Source organism: Sturnus vulgaris, unplaced genomic scaffold, assembly GCF_052056855.1.
Source record: "Sturnus vulgaris isolate bStuVul1 unplaced genomic scaffold, bStuVul1.hap1 Scaffold_180, whole genome shotgun sequence".
NCBI lineage: Eukaryota > Metazoa > Chordata > Aves > Passeriformes > Sturnidae > Sturnus > Sturnus vulgaris.
The window spans coordinates 3,616,283-3,636,330 of NW_028276110.1; the positions used below are offsets into that span (position 1 = coordinate 3,616,283).

At 49.2% G+C, this 20,048-nt stretch overlaps 1 protein-coding gene and 1 long non-coding RNA gene across 2 annotated transcripts in view; one reads left to right on the plus strand and one right to left on the minus strand.

The window, feature by feature from the left end:
* The window catches only part of LOC148218569 (uncharacterized), a 386,417-nt gene that overhangs the window by 188,793 nt on the left and 177,576 nt on the right, over nt 1-20,048 (minus strand). The window lies entirely within an intron of this gene.
* LOC148218571 (olfactory receptor 14A16-like) lies at nt 18,537-19,467 on the plus strand. Its single transcript, XM_088157835.1, has one exon. The coding sequence runs from the start codon at nt 18,537-18,539 to the stop codon at nt 19,464-19,466; it is 930 nt and encodes a 309-aa protein (XP_088013961.1). The 3' UTR covers nt 19,467.

Consider the following 20,048-nt stretch of genomic DNA (forward strand, 5'->3'; position numbering starts at 1 on the left):
TTGCTGGTTGGTGGAGACATTGCAGTGATCTTATTGATGACCTCACTGGGGATCTGGCACCGTCCATCTTGCCACTTCACTCCCAGGAACTGGATCTCTTGGGCAGGCCCTTTGACTTTGCTCTTTTTAATGGCGAAGCCGGCTCCCAGCAGAATCTCAATGATCTTTTCTCCTTTCTGAAATACCTCCGTTGCCGTATCCCCCCACACAATGATGTCATCAATGTACTGCAGATGTTCTGGAGCTCCACCCTTCTCCAGTGTAGCCTGGATCAGCCCATGACAGATGGTGGGGCTGTGTTTCCACCCCTGGGGCAGTCAGTTCCATGTGTATTGCACACCCCTCCAGGTGAAATCGAACTGAGGCCTGCACTCTGCTGCCAGAGGAATGGAGAAAAATGCATTGGCAATATCGATAGTGGCATACCACTTTGCTGCCTTGGACTCCAGCTCGTACTGCAGTTCCAGCATGTCCGGCACGGCAGCGCTCAGTGGTGGAGTCACCTCATTCAATGCACGATAGTCCACAGTCAATCTCCATTCTCCTTCAGATTTACGGACAGGCCAGATGGGGCTGTTGAAGGGTGAGTAGGTTTTGCTGACCACCCCTTGGCTCTCCAGCTCACGGATCATCTTGTGGATGGGGATCACGGCATCTCGATTCGTCCGGTACTGCCAGCGGTGCACTGTTGAGGTAGCAATTGGCACCTGTTGCTCTTTCACTCTGAGGAGTCCCACTGCAGATGGGTTTTCTGATAGCCCAGGCAGGGTGTTCAACTGCTTAATGCCCTCTGCTGCCACAGCAGCTATTCCAAAAGCCCACCTGAGTCCCTTTGGGTCTTTGTAATAGCCATTCCTGAGGAAGTCTATGCCTAGGATACATGGTGCCTCTGGGCCAGTCACAATTGGATGTTTCTGCCACTCTTTCCCAGTCAGGCTCACCTCAGCCTCCAGCAGAGTCAATTCCTGAGATCCCCCTGTAACCCCAGCAATTGAAACAGGTTCCTTCCCGACATGTCCTGATGGTATTAATGTACATTGTGAACCAGTGTCAACCAATGCTCTGTGTTCCTGTGGCTCTGATGTGCCAGGCCATCGGATCCACACCGTCCAAAAGATCCGGTTTTCCCGTGCCTCTCCCTGGCTAGAGGCAGGGCCCCTCTAGCCCTGGTTATTATTTCTCTCCTGGGCATACATACTGGAGGTTCCTTCAAGGGGATCTGACAGATCATCTTCCCTTCTGTAATACCCTGCACCTCCATGGGAGGCTGAGGCTACCCTCATTTTAGTGGAGTTCCCTCTGTTGGTGTTCCCCTCCCTGAGTTGGCACACCCGTGCTGCCAGGACAGAAGTGGGTTTCCCATCCCACCTTCTCATGTCTTCCCCGTGGTCACGTAGAAAAAACCACAGGTCAGCACGTGGGGTGTACCCTCTCTCCCTAGCTGGGGGGCGTTGGGCTCTACTTTTGGGGTCCATGACTCGCACTGGTGCTGCACTGATCTTCCTCACCTCTTCCCTTATCTCCTTCATCTCCTCCTTAAACTCCTCTCTGAGGTCCTTAGCCACAGCAGAGACATGAGCCTGCACTGGGCCAGCCATCATACTCCGAAAATTCCTGAGCCTGTTGGCAACAGAACCCACTGTCACTTGGTTGGTATCAGCATCAATCATTGCAATAAAGGGGGTATATTGAGATGGGCCCAGGTTTGCCAGATTCCACAACATCTGCCCTGTGCACCTGACCTTGTCAGGGTCATTGTCATGCTGTCCATCCCTCCCAAAGAGCACCTCCAGTACTGCCACTTCTCTCAGCTTTTGGATCCCTTCCTCAAGGGTATTCCAACGTGTTCTCTGGTGGTGCTCCTGCATTCTTTCCCTGTGGACAAATCTCTCTCTCACACTCATTAAAAGTCACTCCCAGAGGGAAAGGAGACCTGTCTCCCTTACAAATACCTGGTCCACACCTGAGTCCTGGGTCAAGGCTCCCAAATTCCTTGCCTCAGTACCATCCAGTTGCACACCTGTACCCATAAGGTCCCAGACCCGCAGTAACCAGGTTGTAAAAGCCTCACGGCCCCGTCGTACAATGTCTTTTCGCAGGTTACGGAGACTCTCGTATGACAGGGACTCGGTGATGATCTCAACTTCTGGCTCCCCTGCTGGTTGTGAGGGGCCCCCTTCCTGACCCTTATTATCTAGGTGCCTTGTTTTCATCTTAGACTTCCTAGTTTCCACAGGGGCAACTGCTGCTGGCTGTGAGTGCCCTTGCAGTTCAGCTGGAACCTGGACAGATGTAACATCTGTGGGTCCCACTGCTGCACCATCAGAGTCTCCCTCTTTAAGGCAGGGGGAGGGTTTCTCACCAGCTGGGGAGAGGTACTCCTTCAGCATCTGGCCCATCTCACGTATCTCCTTTGCTAGCACCCCCACCCATTCCGGGTGGTTCCTTTCCAAGGTGGGCTGTGGAGCAGGGTCAAACTCTGGGGTAATATCCCTAGTCTCTGGGATAGGATCAGGCTCTGGGGTAATATCCCTAGTCTCTGGGACAAGATCAGGCTCTGGGGTAACCTCCCTAGTCTCTGGTACAGGATCAGGCTCTGGGGTAACATCACTAATCCCTGGGGTAGGTATCAGGGTTGTTATCCAAGTCAGTCTCCCCTTATCTCTGAATGTTAGATAGAACAGGTTTAACAGGGATATAAGCAACACTAGCCACAATATAATGTCATTAGCATTTAAAGTGGATTGGAACCCCTTGAAGACTGGTGGGGTGAACTTCAAAAACCCTGTGATGGGTTGAGAAAAAATTTCACCTGCTGCCACTTCCTCACAGTAAGTACCATTATTGAAGTAGCCCCAGAAACACACACTTAGAGTGCAATAGCTCTGAATCCATGTGGCCATCTTCCAGAGAAAATTAAAAATCCATGAATTCCTCAACTGATCAACCCACATAATAAACTGGATAATAGCCACAGTAACCTTGGTTATGAAGCTCATGTTTAAAAAAGGGCTTGCAAATGGGAGAGATATAGCAGTGACCACATGGAGGCCAATCCAGGGTAAGCTGGACAGCATGGTGTCACCTACCACAAGCTTGGGTAATTTAAGAACTGTTATCCCCTTTTCTACCCCTCTCTCAATGCCCTCAGGCAATGCCCCACGTTCCGGGCGCCAAAATCTGTCTTGGTTTGAAAGACAGGTATGGTCTAAGGAAAGGCAGGAGCCCCTTTTCTGCGATGCAGAGTGCAACCCCCCTCCCTTTTAATTATTTTAGGTCCAATTCAGACACCTTCAGGCAGGAGATATGGGGATGAGAATAACAGTTCTTTACTGGTATCTAACAAAGCAGAAAAACAACAACAGCTATAAAAATTGGCAACAGAAACAGTCTAGCTCCGCTCCAGTCACTTCTGGCCGCAGGCCGTCTCCCTGTGCTGTTACCGGTGCTGTGGGGGCAGGGCAGGTCCCGCGCAGTTGAAGAGGGCTGGGTGATGGCGGCCGCGGCCCAGGGGTGAGAGGGGATGGGGAAAGTGACTCCCCCCTCACGGTGTCGGTCGTGGTGCTCAGCAGAGTGTCCGGAGGTAGTAGGGTGAGCTAGGAGAGCAGCAGAGCGATGTCCAAAGGCAGGGAGCGTGGATCTCAGTGCTGGGATGGCAGGGGAAGATGCCAGAGCAGAGCCCAGGTTGTCTTCCCACTCCAGGAGCCAAGCGAGAGAGAGAGGCCCGCTCCAGACCCCCCTATCCCACCTTTCCTTTTCCGGTTCCCCCCCGCTCCCCCTCCAGCCACCCCCCTACGAGAGAACATTATCTGTCGTTTTAAGGTGTAGCCACAATTACTTAGCATAACAATGGGAGAAATTCCACAGAAAGAAAAGCGAAGCATTCAACCCCCAACAAGGGCCCAAAAAGAATTAGCACACTGGGAATGTACTAACCATGGTTTAAAGTGTTGTCCACAAATTTGTGTTATTTGTACCTGTTGTTTTCATTTGTGGTGAATAGTAACTAGAGTGAAAGAAAAAGAGAGACAATTGGTTTGTTTAAGTTGTGCATGTAAACAGCTAACTTTGAAAGGATTTTTTAGTGATTTTTTGGAACACCATCGAGACAACTTGTGTAAAAACAAATCTTGTAGTTGGCATATCTCCGGAGCTTTAGTGGATTAAGAAAAATAGCTGATCAATCTAGGGAGAGAGATAAGGCAGTGCTGCAGAACTACAAATACTTTGTGGCATCTTTGGAACAGAAAAAGTTAAAATGGCTCATACGAACTTTATGAGGCCAAGGGTACCAAAGAGAAACAAATCCCAGGATAAAAACTTTGCTACCGAGAAGATTGATATCTCGGCCCTTGGCTGCAACCCAAGGGGCCTTGAGACAGGTAGAAAGTTAAAATTCCTGAGAATTATTTTCATTGTGCTTACTATAATACCCCTGGCAACTGGCTAAAACTATAAGACAGCATGGAGCAAAGAAGAACAGACCATGCAGGAACAAATTACAAGAAGACAAGCAATGCAAGAGCCAGCAGTAAAGAAACAAACTATTCCTGATCCCTGTGGTCAACGATAAGATGGAATCAGTTTTTGTGGCACAGCCACATGTTAGTGCTGCCTGTTACGATTGTACCAGCTTTTTAGAAAATTGTGTGAAAAGTCCAAAATTCTATTAAGTAAGAAGTAATTTAGGATTCAATGGGTGAACTCTTTATCCTAACAATGATCAGCTTTGTCCTAGATATAAAATTTTATTTTGTTTTGAAAAATATGATAATGGAAGTTGAAAAACAAAAAGAAACAAAAAAAGGATAGGAAAAGATCAGAGGGAAAGAGTTAAGGGAACTGAATGAGGTTTATAAAAAATTAAAACAGCACTATGGTGACTGGGTTTTGCAACTTCAAATAAAAACCTTTTTGCAAATTTGATGCAAGAAATTGACCTAGACTATCCATGGGCAGAAGAAGGAGGAGTTTGTGGGAGGTTTAATGAATCTGAATGCTGTGTGGAAATAGATGATCATGGGGAGGCCATCACAAAGCTTGCTGATAAAATTAAAAGAGTGGCACATGTACCACTTCAAAAATGGAATTCTGAAAGCTGATTGGTGGGATAAACTTTCTGGAGGCGTGTAATGAAAAAAAAAAAAAGGGATTCATGCTATTATGTTCTGTTTTAGAACTATTGTTTCTACCTTGCATGATATCCTGTCTAATCAAACTAATCCACTCAGTAATTCAAGGAATGCAACTTACAGCCATGCCCATGGATATAGAATCAACAGCAAAAGGGAAATTAAATTCCTTGATGGTACTGAAAGCACAATCCACTTGCACTCGAGGAAGAAAGATCAAGAAAATAGTGACTGAATGCAAAGAGAATACCCTGGCATGAGAAATGTTAACCAAATTTGAGAAGGAGTGTGAAAAGCTGGATGCCACATGAGAAATGTTAGAAAAATTGGAGGCTAGTATGAAGAAATATAGACAATACCAAGTAGCAACTTTTTAGAGCACGAATCAATATGATCAAAAAGAGAAATGGGGGAATTGTGATAAATGTGATTCGTGCTAATTAAGTTGTAACTATATTAACAAAACTGTATTTAGATCAATAGAAGACAATTGTTACAGAGTGAGGGGGGAGATGGGTGAAACAGGGCAAAGGACATCTTCCAGATGTTGGGAGTCGAAGAAGAAGGTTGGAAGAAAGTCAAACAAGAATAGTAGAAGGACGTAGGTCTGACAAGCAGCATCTAGAAATAGAAAGTTTTGACCTTGAAATAGGCCAAAATGGGACGATTCCAGGCATGGGACTCAATTAAAGTCTTGCTATGGAAAACATCTGCTCAGTCACACAGGGCGCCTGTGCTACCTGTGGGTCACACCTCAGTCGCTAATGAAGACGATGAGCCTTCATCAGAAATAAGACCCTCAAAAGGATGAGAGACCCCCTAACCCATTAGTAGAGCATGCGCTGTACACATAGTGATGTAGATTTTAGGAACAGAAACTAGGAGGAGCTTTCTAGAAACTTCTGTAACCTACAGTATATAAGTGGGATTGTTAGCCTGGATGCTTTGATACGTGCGGAATGGCGAGCCACTCCCCGTATCCCCGATCAGAGGGGGGGCCCCGGGGGGGCCCCTCCCCTCCCCGGTCAGTTTTGCTTATGCTTTATATGAACCTCAATTATAGTAAATTACTTACTGCCAAAATTTGTATAATCTTAAATATATGCACTTTGATTGTTTCATCTCGAATACTTTAATTGTCATCTCCAATACTTTGATTATATTCATTTTGTTACTATTAAAAACTTACTATTAAATTTAATCTTGTTGCTTGATAAATTGGAAAAAATAGAACATCATTCATAACAGTGGGGTTTGTTGTTTAGGAAACCTGCTCAGGTTATTCCATTCTTTCCTCACAAACAGGAAAATTTCTCCTGGGCCTGTGTGCAGGCAGAGCCCTGAGGAGAGCAGGTGGGACATGGTGCAATGGGCTGGGACACCCAGCTGCACAGCTCAGGGGACAAGGTTCTGCTGCAGGGCACAGGGATGTCAGTCCCAGGTGGGTGATGTCAGACATGGTGAGGCTGGGGGTGAAGAGCAGGTTGTCCAAACAGGGTCAGCCTGCAAGGGGCTCATTCTTCTGCATGCCCAGACCTCCTAAGGAGACATTCAGCATCAAGATCACTTGGGAAATGTTTCTATCAGCTCTTCTCTAAAATGGAAAATGAAAAACTATTCATGTGATTAAAAACATAAAAGTTATGAGATGCACATCAAATCCTTCCCCATTAACAAAACTCCAAATTGACTCCAAGCCCCTGCACAACCCCTGATAACTTGAAGACAACTGGAAGAAGACAAGGTGATCCTGAGGACTTTGTGTATTTTTATGATCCCCACAGTGGATTTGGGGCTGAGTCCAGCACCCTTAGGCACTGAGAGGAGTTTGAAGAAGGTGCTCAAGGAGTCAGAAGCAAAACTCCAAGTCCCTTGGAGCATCAGTGGCCCCACTGAGGGCAGGGAGTGCCAAAGGCTCCCCAGGGACTGGTGAGAGCAGATCCTTGAGGGCAGGATTGCAGGAGCCCGAGGCTGTGAGCAGGGAACTGCAATGCTGAGCAAGGCCTGGGCTGGCTGGAGGAAGCAGAAAGGCCAAGGCCTGAGCCCAGGCCTGGCCCAGCAGGGCCTGTCCCTCACGGGTGGCTCGGGGCTGTTGCTGGGGCAGTGGGATGGCAGGGGCAGCAAGGACAAATGTCATCAAGCTGTGTGACACTCCAGATGCTCATGGAACCAAGGGCCAGTGTGACACAGCAGGGCCTGATGGAAACAAGAGGCCATGGTGAGCCTGCAGGGCTGGAACATCCCAGACCACTGAAATGCTGAGGGTGACCAAAGGTTTCTTTAGTCAAGTTTGGTGCACAGAAGAAACCTCAGCCGGGTATTCTCAACATGGTCAGATGCACAGAAGATTCTTGGTAGGAATGGACCCACAATGATCATCAAGTCCAGCTGTTGAGTGAATGGCCCACACAGGGATTGAACCTACAACCTCAGTGATACCAGCACCATGCTCTAACCAATTGAGTTAAGAGGTCCAAATGACACAAAATTTTACTGGCAAAATATAGACAATCAAGGAAAATTGGCAAAGGGTTTAATAAAAGATCCAATTCGAAATATGTGTCTCATCATATCATGAACTTCATTCATGTCATTTAACCTAGAAACCTTTAACCATTAAGATGCTAAGGTATCCAAAAATCTTCTAGGTAAGCAGGATTAGAAGGAGAAGAAAGAGAGAAGAACAGCAGTAGAGAAGGTCCATAGAAAGAGAATCTGAGCTCAGGTAAGATCACCCCTATTGTGTGATTGACAGCTCAGCCAATCAGAGCTGGGTTAACACCGCCCCTGCTGTGTGATTGATTGACAGCTCGGCCAATCAGAGCTGGGTTAGCATTGCAACTGCTGTGTGATTGATTGACAGCTCGGCCAATCAGAGCTGGGTTAGCATTGCCCCTGCTGTGTGATTGATTGACAGCTCAGCCAATCAGAGCTGGGTTAGCATTGCCCCTGCTGTGTGATTGGCAGCTGTGCCAGTCAGGGGCTGGGGGCGGGGCTCTGTCCCACCAGAATTCCAGGCCTGACCTGGCCCTGGCCCCACACAGGCATTCCGAGCATCCTGAGGTGCCTGGGACATCGATCTCATCCAGCCTCTGACAGCAACCATGGTGACACTGCGGAACCTCCTGGAACCAAGGGTCAGTTGTGACACTGTGGGGCCTCATGGAACTGAGGAGTCCATTGTGACTGACGAGTAAGTTGTCTTTAAAGATTATTCAATGACTGAAAGTATGGGTATTAATATCCTTGAAATGGGTCTTAATTTCTCTACTAACTACAAGCAACAGGTTTATTACAGAGCCCAGTCAGCTTGGCTCCTGAAACAGACAAGGGTCTGCATGAGCTTTAGTTTATGAACTTTGGGGTAAAATGACAGGTTAAAGGGGGGATATGGGGTAGGCAATTTGGGAAGGCTGTACCTTCCTAGTACCTCAGCCAATGGGAAAAGGAAGAGGGCAACGTGCACCTGGGAGTTTAGGATAAAGGAGGCTGCTGCGTCCAGAACCTCAAGAGAGAAAACTGCATGAGCGTGTGCCCTGGTGGACTCTTTCCCTTGACTGAAATAAAGTTGCAGACTCCCCTGTCTCCTTAACGGACACTGGCTTTTCATAGCGTGATTTTCTGTATGTGACACTATGGAATGTGATGGATCCAAGGAGCCATTGTGACACATCAAGGCCTCAGTGGAAGAAAGGAACCATTGCTGACAGTACAGAACCAAGGGGGCGTTGTGACAATACAGGTCCAAGGACACCATGGTGACACCATGGAACCTCATGGAACCAAAGAGACCATTGTGACATTCTGGTGCCTCATGGAATCAGCGGGTGAAATCCCCTGTGAAACTCAGGACCCCAGTGGAACCAAGGGTCAGTGATGAAGCTGTGGGGCCCACAGAACCAAGGAGCCATTGTGACACAGTGGGGCTGCATGGAGCCCAGGGGCCATGGTGACACTGCAAGAACTTATGGATCAAGGGGCCATTGTAACACTACAGAAGCAAGGAGAATATTGTGACAAGGAGAATATTGTGACAATACAGGGACTCCTGGAATCAAGGAGAATATTGTGACACTGTGGGGCCCCATGGAACCAAGGGAGCATGGAACAGGTCAGGCTGGCTGGGCCTCCCGGGGGCCAACTGACAGGTCTGGCTGACCTTGGCATGTCGAGGACCACTGCTCATCTGCCCCTGAAACACTGGGGCTCTGTGCTTTCCTTCCTGTGGAAAAGAACCATCCTTCTCCAGGTGCCCGTGGCCAAAATTGGGAATCTGCCTCCAGAATTCCCTATATCCAAGGATTGCTCCCAGACAAAAGCTGCCATGACTGACAAGTCTGGCTGGCTGTGGTTTCCTGAGGGCTGGCTCTCATCTGCCTTTGAAACACTGGGGCTCTGTGCTTTCCTTCCTAGGGAAAAAAATGTCCCTCTTATCAGTGCAGATACGGCCAAAATTTGGATTCCATCTCTGAAATTCCCTATATCGAAGGATTGCTTTCAGACAAAAACTGTCAGAACAGAAAGGTCTGCCTGGCCTTGGCCTCTGATGGTCACCTTTCATCTGCCCCTGAAACACTGGTATTCCGTGCTTCCCTGCAAAAGAACTGTCCTTTTCTTCCAGATGTCCATTTCTGAAATAGGTATTCCACCTCTAAAATTCTGTATATCTGGGGATTACTCCCACAAAAAATCTGCAAAGACCATCAAGTCTGTCTGTCCTTGGCCTCTGGTGACTGCCCCACATCTGCCCCTGCAGCACTGGGGCTCGGTTGTTTTCTTCCTATGGAGACCATGGTGACACTGTGGGGCCTGGTGCAGCCCAAGGGCCGCTGTGACCCTGGAGGGCACCATGGATCCATGGAGATCATTGTGGCATTGCAAGGCCCCATGGAATCATGGAGACCATTGTGACACTGTGGGGCCCCTCAGAACCAAAGGGCCATTGTGACCCTGCAGGGCCTCATTGTGACACTGCAGAAGCAAGGAGAACATTGTGACACTACAGGGTCCCATGGAACCAAGGGGACATGGAACAGATCTGGCTGGCTTGGCCTCCTGGGGGCCACCTCTCAGGTCTGGCTGTTCCTGGCATGTTGAGGGCTGCTGCTCATCAGCCCCTGGAGAACTGGGGCTCTGTGCTTTCCTTCCCATGGAAAAGAACCATCCCTCTTTCCAAGTGCCCAAGGCTGAAATTGCTACTCCCCCTAAAGAGTTCTCCATGTACAAGGGTCCTCCCAGACAAAAACTGCCAGGACAGACAGTGCTGCCTGGCCTTGGCCTCCTGAGGGCTGTCTCTCATCTACCACCAAACACTGGGGCTCTCTACTTGCATTACAGTGGAAAAGAATTGCCCTTCTCACCTAAATGTCAATGGCCAAAACGGGGATTCTACATCTAAAATTCCATCCATCCAAGGATTGCGTCCACACAAAAGTATCCAGGACAGAAAAGTCTGGCTGCCTTGTCCTCTGATGATTTTCTTAGAATATGAGAAGAATGTTTTAATTTTCCCACACCTGGGAGAGGGTCCAGATGTCTCCCAAGGTGGGGTTTGGAGGCTGCAAGAACATGGCCACTACATGAAGGAGCTCTGTGCTGAGTGGGGTGGAGACTGAGGACAGCAGAGGAGAGCCCAGACTGGACACAGGAAGAAAGGAATTTCTCTCCCAGGGCAGGGGTGTGGTGCAACACATCCCCCAGAAGGAGTCTGGAGCAGCCCAAGGCTTTGTGTGTCCTGGCAGAGGCAGGCAGGAGGCAGAGCTGTCAGCAAAGGAAGGGGCCAGCGAGGTGGGGCAGCCGGGGGATGACGACAGCCTGCAGGGACAGAGGCGCAGGGCATGGACACCGTAGGACAGCCTGGGCTGCAGAGGCCACAGGGATGGGCAGCAGCTGAAAGGCCCTGACAGAGCCAACTCCTGCAGCACTTGGGCCATGCAGGCTGGCCCTGGGCCTGAGGCCAGCAGGGGACAAGTGAGCCTTGCTGTGCTGGGGCCTCATTGCCTCCTTGTCCCTGCTCAGCAGCCTGGCAGGGGCCGCCCCATGGTGCTGCCCTTGGCATTGCACATGGCCAGAGCCCAGTGGCCCGGGAAGAGCCCTGAGCAATGAGGGAGGGACAGGATCTGCCTTGCCAGGGGCTGGGGCTCAGTCCTTGGCCCTTGGTATTCTTGAAACACATCCAGGTTTGCTCAGCATCAGAGACACCTTTCCCTTGTTTGTCCCCACCTGTCATCAGTGCCACCAGTGTTTTCCTTTTACTGGAACCTGGGGACACTTTCTCAGTCATATCCCTCAGTGGGCACCATTAAAACTTCAAGAAACTTTGGAGTTTCAATTGAATTTTGAGTTCTTGAGAAGTTTTCCTTCAGCTCCCTCTCAGGGACTGATGTCCAGGGACTCAGCACTGTTGGGAAATCACAGCTTTACAGAAATGGGGCAACAGAGAGGCGCATTTTTTTAAAGATTTAATTTCATTATCAGTCTCATTGAATGGTGGAAAATAAGAGATGCAAAACTCAATGCCATTCCATCAGAAGCCAAGTTATTTCCTGCTTTCAACATTTTATTAATATTTTTCAGCCTATTAGCTTTTGCCACACAATGGTGCTTATACTTCTAACAACAATCACATAGTATTTTACACCACATGGTCATGCCACAATGGATTTTTCACACTTCTAATTCTGAAAAATATCTGTTCTTTTTGCAACACCATTGTTTGAAACTTGTTTCTAGTTCAATCTCACTCTACAATGTCTTCTCTATTCCAGGGCCATTCTGAGTCAGCACACCTTATCTCAGAGTTTGCATCCAGATGTACAAGACTGTGTGAGCTTTCAGTCAGGCTTTGAGAATCCTTTACAAATCCATTTCTCACAAATATCAATCACAGAATGCTGCAATCACCTCTGCTGTAAAGACAACAGTAATAAAATACATCCTTGAAAATTGGAATGGATATTTCTAAGAAGGTCTTTGACATATTTCTCCATAACTGGAGTTGAAAAACTTCCGAATCAACTGGACTAGACCAGAGGGAAATCAAGGCAGGACCATTGTTTGCTAAGAAATATCACAAAAATTCACTCATAATTAAAATCCACAGTTTCTGATCCTGTTCATGTGTCTCACTGAGGGACATGACTGAGAAAGTGTCCCCAGGTTCCAATGAGACCAGGAAATTGGAGGCAGAGATGACAGGTGGTGTGGGAAATGCAGGCACAGAGAGCTCTCAGGGCCTTGTGCAAACAGGCTCAGAGATTGAGATGGATCCAAGGTTTGACCTATGACCTTGGAGAAATCTTGGACAATCTGGGCATTGAAAGTAAAATAGATATAAAACAAGAATATAAGTTTTTAGTATAACTAGATCTATGTTTTAAGCAAATAGAAATATGCATTCTGTAAGCAAAGCAGTATGTTAAGTAAGATAGTAAAAGATTGTAAAGCTTAGCAATAGAACCTGTTATAAAGTTAATTAGAAGTTTAAGATGTATCAATGTAGGTTGGTGCAGTGTTCTAGGATTGGTTGAAAAATGACACATTACTGCAAAGCCATGAGAAGGAAAGCAATTAATGATTGGTGTAAAAGGATGCTGGCAAACTTCACAGAAGTATTTGGCTGGCTAAAAAACGAACATAAAACATTGTAACTAAGAATGAGGCAGCTTCTGATATTATGGCGTTGGATGTAACACCTTTAATGTCTCACCCTTCTATGAGACTGACACCATGAGGCCATAAACCATCTTTTACAACATCTCTCAGTTGCCTCATCTCTTGCAATATCAATCTCCTGAAACACATTTTTTGACATCAGACATGACTAATGAAATCATTAGGGACTTATGGACACCAGGTGTATCCCATTAAAGTCAATAGGGATTTCAGGACAGCAGATATATCCATTGCAGTCAATGAGGATTTTGGTGAAATTTGGTCCTAAAATGGGGAAATTTTGGAAAATTTGGGGAAAATCTTGGGCTGAATTCTGGGAATTTCCACTCCAGGATTGCAGTGCCAATGATCTGGACGTCCTGGATGAATTCCTGGAGGCCAATCCCAAATTCCTGATCCTTCTCCTCCTGTCCATGCTGGAGCTGTGCCTCAAGGTAAGCCCAAAAATGTCCATTTTCAGCCTGAAAGCTGGGAATTCCAAGCCCAAAATTGGGATTTTTAGCACCAAAAGTTTTGGGACATCAGCTCTGCCCACTGAAGTCAAAGGGGATTGAAGGACACCAGGTCTACCCCAGTGAAGTCACTAGGGGTTTTAGGGACAGCAGGTCTACCCATTGAGAGGGCTTGACTGGGAAGAGTTACTGTTTAAACTGGGAGCACTGGGAAGGGCTGAGGGGGGACACTGGGGTTACTAAGAGCACTGAAAAAAGTGGGACCACTGGGAGGGATTCGTAGAGATAAATGGAGAGAAACAGGACTCCAGGTCTAACCCATTGAAATGAATAAGAATTTAGAGACAGGAGGTCTAGCCTTTAAAGGCAATAAGGTTTGGGGCCACCAGGTCTACCCAGTCAAAGCAATGAGGATGTTTGAGACACTAGTTTTGGGGGGCCCAGGGATTTTGGTGATCCAGGTGTCCAAGGGGTACCCAGGAGCATCCAGGTGATTTCTGGGAGTAGCCAGGTGATTTTTGGGGCACCCAAGTCGCCTGACTCACCCTGACAGGCCAGGAGAAGATGATGGCCACCATCCTCTCAGTCGACATGGACACAGATGACCCTGGGCAGCTGTGGGGCTGTCGGGGGGCACCCCAACATTCAGGGGTACCCCAAAAGTCCAGGTGAGGGCATCAGGGGTGAGAGGGAGCCCTGAGTTACCTCGGGAGAGGATGCAGTGCAGGTACAGCCAGGTGCTTTGTTGCATGGGGTTGGTGAAAACAGTGTTCTGCAACAGCTGCTGCTCTGGGGTGGGAAAAGGGGACACCCCAAAATCTCAGGAGAGCAGTGGGGGAACCCCAGTATCTCAGTAGGGGCACCCAGGTATCCAGGAGTTCAGGTCTACCCATTGAAGTGAATGGGGATTTAGGAACACCAGGTCTACCCATTCAACCCAACAGAACACACCAGCTCCCACTTTAGGTGAGGGAGGGGCTGGAAAATTTTGGAAATCCTGCAAAATTGTGTGAGTTTTTTGGGGAATCCCTCACCTTCCTTCAGCCTTCCAGGGGGCAGTGTCCATGCTGTAGTTCCTGGTGGGCATCAGCAGCCACAGGCAGTGTTGCCAGGCTGAGAAGTTGGAGAAGCTGTGGCTCAGCAAGGCCCTGGTGAAGGCCAGCTCGGCCTTGAGGTCCTGCCTGGCCACAAGTGCCTACCAGTGTTCCCAGGTGTGGACTGGGAAGGCACCAGTATAAACCAGTAAGCACTTGCAGCCACTCCTGAGCTCCTGAGGCCTGTGGCAGCAGCTCCCAGTATAAACCAGTAAGGCCTCATACACCCAAACCCATTCCCAGTGTAGTCTACAGACTCCTAGTGTGGGCCTGTGGCTCCCAAGTTTATACTGGGATGGCACCAGTACAAACCAGTAAGCACTGGGAGTCACCCCTGAGGCCCTGAGCCCTTGGTGACAGCTCCCAGTATAAACCAGTAAGGCCAGCACAACCTGAAGTCACTCCCAGTAGGTCCCAAGCTCTATCTCAGTATAAATCAGCAAGGCCAGCATCCCCAGAAGTTATTCCCAGTGGAGTGCCAAGCATCCCCAAGCTCCCTCCCAGTTTAAACCAGGACACCCCAGTTTAACCTAGTAAAATCCAGAATATCCCGGTATAACCCAGTATAAACCACTACAACCCAGGACACCCCAGGACCACATCCCAGTATAAACCAGCATAACCCAGTATAACACAGTGACCCCTAGCACCCCATCCCAATATAAACCAGTATAACCAAGTATAACCCAGCATAAAACAGTCACCCCTAGTACCACATCTCAGTATAACCCAGTACAAATCAGTAACCCCCCATCAGCCCATCCCAGTACAAACCAATATAACACAGTACAACCAGTACACCCAGCCCTAGGTCCTCCTGGACAGTCACACAACCTCTCCCAGTATAACCCAGTACAAACCAGTGACCCCAGCCTTGTCCCAGCACCTCCTGGACCCCATCCCAGCACAAACAAGTACAAACCAGTACAAAGCAGTATAAGCCAGTACAAGCCACTCACAGTTGCAGGGGTCGGCCACCAGGAGGTGCTCGCACAGTGCCAGGTCCTCCCGGCCAGCAGGGGGCGCTGCAGTGTCCATTGTGACCCGACAGAACCAAGGAAACCCCTGTGACACTGCAGGGCCCCACGGAACCAAGAGTCCATTGTGAGACACCTGGGCCACGTGGAGCCAAGGAACCATTGTGACACTGGGGAAACTCATGGGACCAAGGGTCCACTGTGACATTGTGGGGCCTCATGGAAGCTGTGAGCCATTGTGACACTGCACGGCCTTATGGAACCAAGGAGACCACGGTGACACTGTGGGGCCACCTGGAACGAGTCCATTGTGACATTCTGGAACTACAGAGCCCATTGTTGAGAGTATGGAACCTCGAGGAGCCAAAAGTCCATTGTGATAGAACATGGCCTCATGGAACCAAAAAGTGCATTGTGACACTGTGGGACCCCATGGACCCAAATCTCCATTGTGACAGTGCAGAACCAAGGGGCCTTTGTGACACTGCAAGGCCTCAGGGAACCAAGGAGTCCAAAGGACTCAAACATTTCTTGCAGGGTTCTGCCTTGGGGAAGGAGAAGCTGCTTGGTGGCACCTTGGCTTTAGCACACACTAATAGAAGGTGTCTGTTTTCAACGGGGACATTAAGGAGTTGTAGATTGCTTCAAAACAGAAAAAAAAGGGGGGGAGGGGAACACTCCTTTTGGCCTGTGTGCAGCCAGTTCTCCAAGTAAAGCAGGTCCCAGGCAAGTGAGGACAGACAGGATGGGGATGGGGAATGTGCAGCAAGGTTGTCCACACTGGGTCAGACCTCAAGGCACAGCTTCTGTGAGCAGGCCAGACCTGAGGAGAGACCCTGCATCAATATCAATCACAGAATGCTGGAATCACCTCTGCTCTAAAGAGAATAACAATGAAATAGTCTTCAAAATAGGAATGTGTATTTCTTAGAATCTCTGGGAAATATTTCTCCATAACTAGATTTGAAAATCTTCCTAATGAATGAACTTCACCAGAGGGAAATCAAGGCAGAGCCATGGTTTGTCAGGACTTGCTTGATCCCAGTGAGCCCAGTGGTGCATTTGGTGCTGAGCCCTTGAACCTCAGAGCCTGAGAGGAGATTGCACAAACCTTTCCAGGAGTCCAAGGCAGAAGAAAAACCCAAAGTGTCTCAAAGCATTAATGGGTCTCACTGAAGTCCATCCCCAACACAGGCTCCTCATGGACTCCTTGGAGGAAAGAACTGGATGCCAGGATCGCCCAAAACCCTCTCAGAGAGTCAGAGAGGAAAGGAAAATCCAAACTACCTTTAAAAACTTGAGTATCTCAATGTATTATTGAGACCTACTGAGTGTCAATATAAAGCTCTCAAGGGACTAATTAAAGAAGATAATTGGGGCCATGATTGCATAAACTACTAGAAGAGTTGGTGCAAAAAGGGAACCTCCAAGTACCTTAAAAAAACTGAAGTATCTTGAAGCATTGATCAGCCCGACTGAGTGTTGTTACTGACAAAGGCTCTCAAGGGACTAATTAAAGCAGATAATTGGAGGCCATGATTACACAAAGCTCTCAGAGAATCCAAGGAAAAAGCAAAACCCAAAGTCCTCTGAAAAACCTGCAGTCCCTGGGAGCATGAAGGAGCCCCCAGGGCCATTCCTGACCAAGGCTCCCCAGGGACTCGTCCCAGCACATCCCTGAGGCCACTGGGATGTGGGGGGATGCTGAGGGCATCCTCAGTGGCCAGCCTTGCTGGGGCTGTGCCAGGAGGCCCCAGTGGCTCAGGACAAGGTGTCTCCTCGCAGCCCTTGGTGGCACAGACCCTGCTGTGCCCCAGGGCACCAAGACTTGGCTTCTCTTTGTCTCCACCTGTCATCTCTGCCTCTAATTTCCTGCTCTGACTGGAACCTGGGGACACTTTCTCAGTTGTGTCCCTCAGAGGGACCCATTAAAACTTTAGGAAACTTTGGAGTTTGATTGTGACTTGGAGTTCTTGAGAGGTTTCTTCAGCTCCCACTCAGGGATTGATGCTCAGAGACTCAGCCCCAATCCCTGAGAGGGTCATTAAAGTCCTTGTGCTGTGTCTGTGCTGCTGAGCTGGGCTGGGCTCCTGCCTCAGAATGTGATCCTGGCAACCAAGAAGAGCTTCAAAAACACATTTCTCTTCATGAGTAGCTCCTGTGCACAGCTCAGCAGGGCTGGGGCACTGCCTGCAGCCACCCCGGGCACAGCACAGAGGCACAGAGAGCTTCAATCAGTCAGGGCTGGGAAGATGCTGAGAAGTGCCTGGGGCAGAATCACTCCCAGCCCTTGACACAGGAAGCCTCTGGCTGCAGGACAATGCAGCTGCAGCTCCTGCAGTGATCTCCTAAAGCTGCAACATCCCAATTCCTGCAGACTGTGTGAGTACATTCTCTGATGTTTTGTGTAGAGCAGCCAGGGGTGCCCAGGGCTGTGGTGCAGAGCGGTGTCCTGCAGCCCAGGGTGCTGTGCTGGGGCAGTGACTCTGCTGCCTGCCAGGGACAGCTCTCAGCCAGCCCTGGGATCTGCTCTCAGCACTGGGGGACAAGGTCTGGGTGGAAGGAGACAGCTGGTAAGGCTTGGAAGTGTTCTCCTTGTGTGGTGAGTATGCTGCATTGTTCAGAACTGCTCCCAGCATAACACTGAACTCCAGAATGTTTATATGTAGATTACACAGGGAGCACAGTGAGGCAGGGCCTGCATAAAAAGGAAAATCCTGATTTTATAATTTACTGCTCTGCATTGCGTAGATGGGAAATTGTATATAGATATTAATCTCTAAATTCAGTTTGGAAAAAATAGAATATTTTTTTCTTGGATTTTAATAAATCAGGCACTGACAGAAATTAGCCCAGGGTCCCTCACAGGCAGCATCAGTGTCATTTTTCCAGCCTCCTCAGGCTTGCTCTGACATTGCCATCAGAGCCTGCAGAAGCAGAGCTGGCCCTGGGCAGTGCCCTGTGCTGGGAGGGGTGTGCAGGCAGAGCTGAGCCCCCAGGGCTGGGCTGGGCTCTGGCAGCACTGGCAGGGCCCAGCCCTCGGCAGAGGGAAGCAGCTGCTGGCAGGGACAGCTCCAGGCAGCAGAGTCCTGGGCAGGCAGTGGGGGGAAAGTGCCACCAAGCTGAGCTGGGATCTTTTAAATCCTCTCCAAACTGAACTATTCTATCATTACTTTTCTTACAGATCCCTACACCAAGACACAGGAAATGTCCAACAGCAGCTCCATCAGCCACTTCCTCCTGCTGCCATTGGCAGACACGCGGCAGCTGCAGCTCCTGCACTTCTGCCTCTTCCTGGCCATCTCCCTGGCTGCCCTCCTGGCCAACGGCCTCATCAGCGCCGTAGCCTGCGGCCACCACCTGCACACCCCCATGTTCTTCTTCCTACTCAACCTGGCCCTCACTGACCTGGGCTCCATCTGCACCACTGTCCCCAAAGCCATGCACAATTCCCTCTGGGACACCAGACACATCTCCTATGCTGGATGTGCTGCTCAGCTCTTTTTCTTTGTGTTCTTCCTTGGATCAGAGCTTGCCCTCCTGACCATCATGTGCTACGACCGCTACGTGTCCATCTGCAAACCCCTGCACTACGGGACCCTCCTGGGCAGCAGAGCTTGTGCCCACATGGCAGCAGCTGCCTGGGCCAGTGGCTTTCTCTATGCTCTGCTGCACACAGCCAATACATTTTCCCTGCCCCTGTGCCATGGCAATGCCCTGGGCCAGTTCTTCTGTGAAATTCCCCAGATCCTCAAACTCTCCTGCTCACACTCCTACATCCGGGAACTTGGGCTCCTTGCTGTTAGTGTTTGTTTAGGTTCTGGTTGTTTAGTGTTCATTGTTTGTTCCTATGTGCACATCTTGAGGGCTGTGCTAAGGATCCCCTCTGAGCATGGATGGCACAAAGCCTTTTCCACCTGCCTCCCTCACCTGACTGTGGTCTCCCTGTTTGTTACCACTGGGTTTTTTGCCTACTTGAAGCCCCCCTCCATCTCTTCCCGATCCCTGGATCTGGCGCTATCAGTTCTATACTCAGTGGTACCTCCAGCCCTGAACCCTCTCATCTACAGCCTGAGGAACCAGGAACTCAGGGCTGAAGTGTGGACATTGATGACTGGATGGTTTAAGAAACATTAAACTGCGGGCCAATTTCTGCAATTCACTTGTAATAAAAGTCAACTTTGATCCTTCTTGTTAGTTTGGTTGTTAGTCTGTTCTTTTCTTTCCTTTCTTTTAGTCTTTTACTATTGTCTGGAAAGAAATGCCATTGCCTGTGCCATTTCTCATTTTGTTTTCTTCCACCACTATTGCGAATAGAGACTGTGTCAATTAGGGGCTGCATTATTCGTGGCTTTAAACGAACTAAAGGATCTACCTGCAAAATTTTCTCCAGAGATGTCCCATTTGTTCCCTTCTCTGGAGCTGCAGTAGCAATGTCTGTGTGCAGAGCTGGGGCAGATCAGTGCTGGCACAGCAGCTGTGCCCAGCAGCAGCAGCACTTGGTGTTGCCAGTGCTGCTCCCGTGCCTCTGCCCCACTGCCCTCCTGGCCCTCGTGTTGCTGCAGGGCCTGAGTGCTCTGGGGGCCGGGCACAGCCCTGGGGGTGGCAGTGCTGGGGCTGCAGCAGGGACAGGCCATGGGCACTGCTGGGGCAGCGCTGACGCCTCAGGGCAGGGCCTGGGGGCTCCAGGCTCCTTGGCCAGGCTCTCTCCACAACATT

Excerpts from the sequence above, each read along its gene's own strand:
- LOC148218571 (XM_088157835.1), top strand. The coding sequence starts at position 18,537 with ATGTCCAACAGCAGCTCCATCAGCCACTTCCTCCTGCTGCCATTGGCA.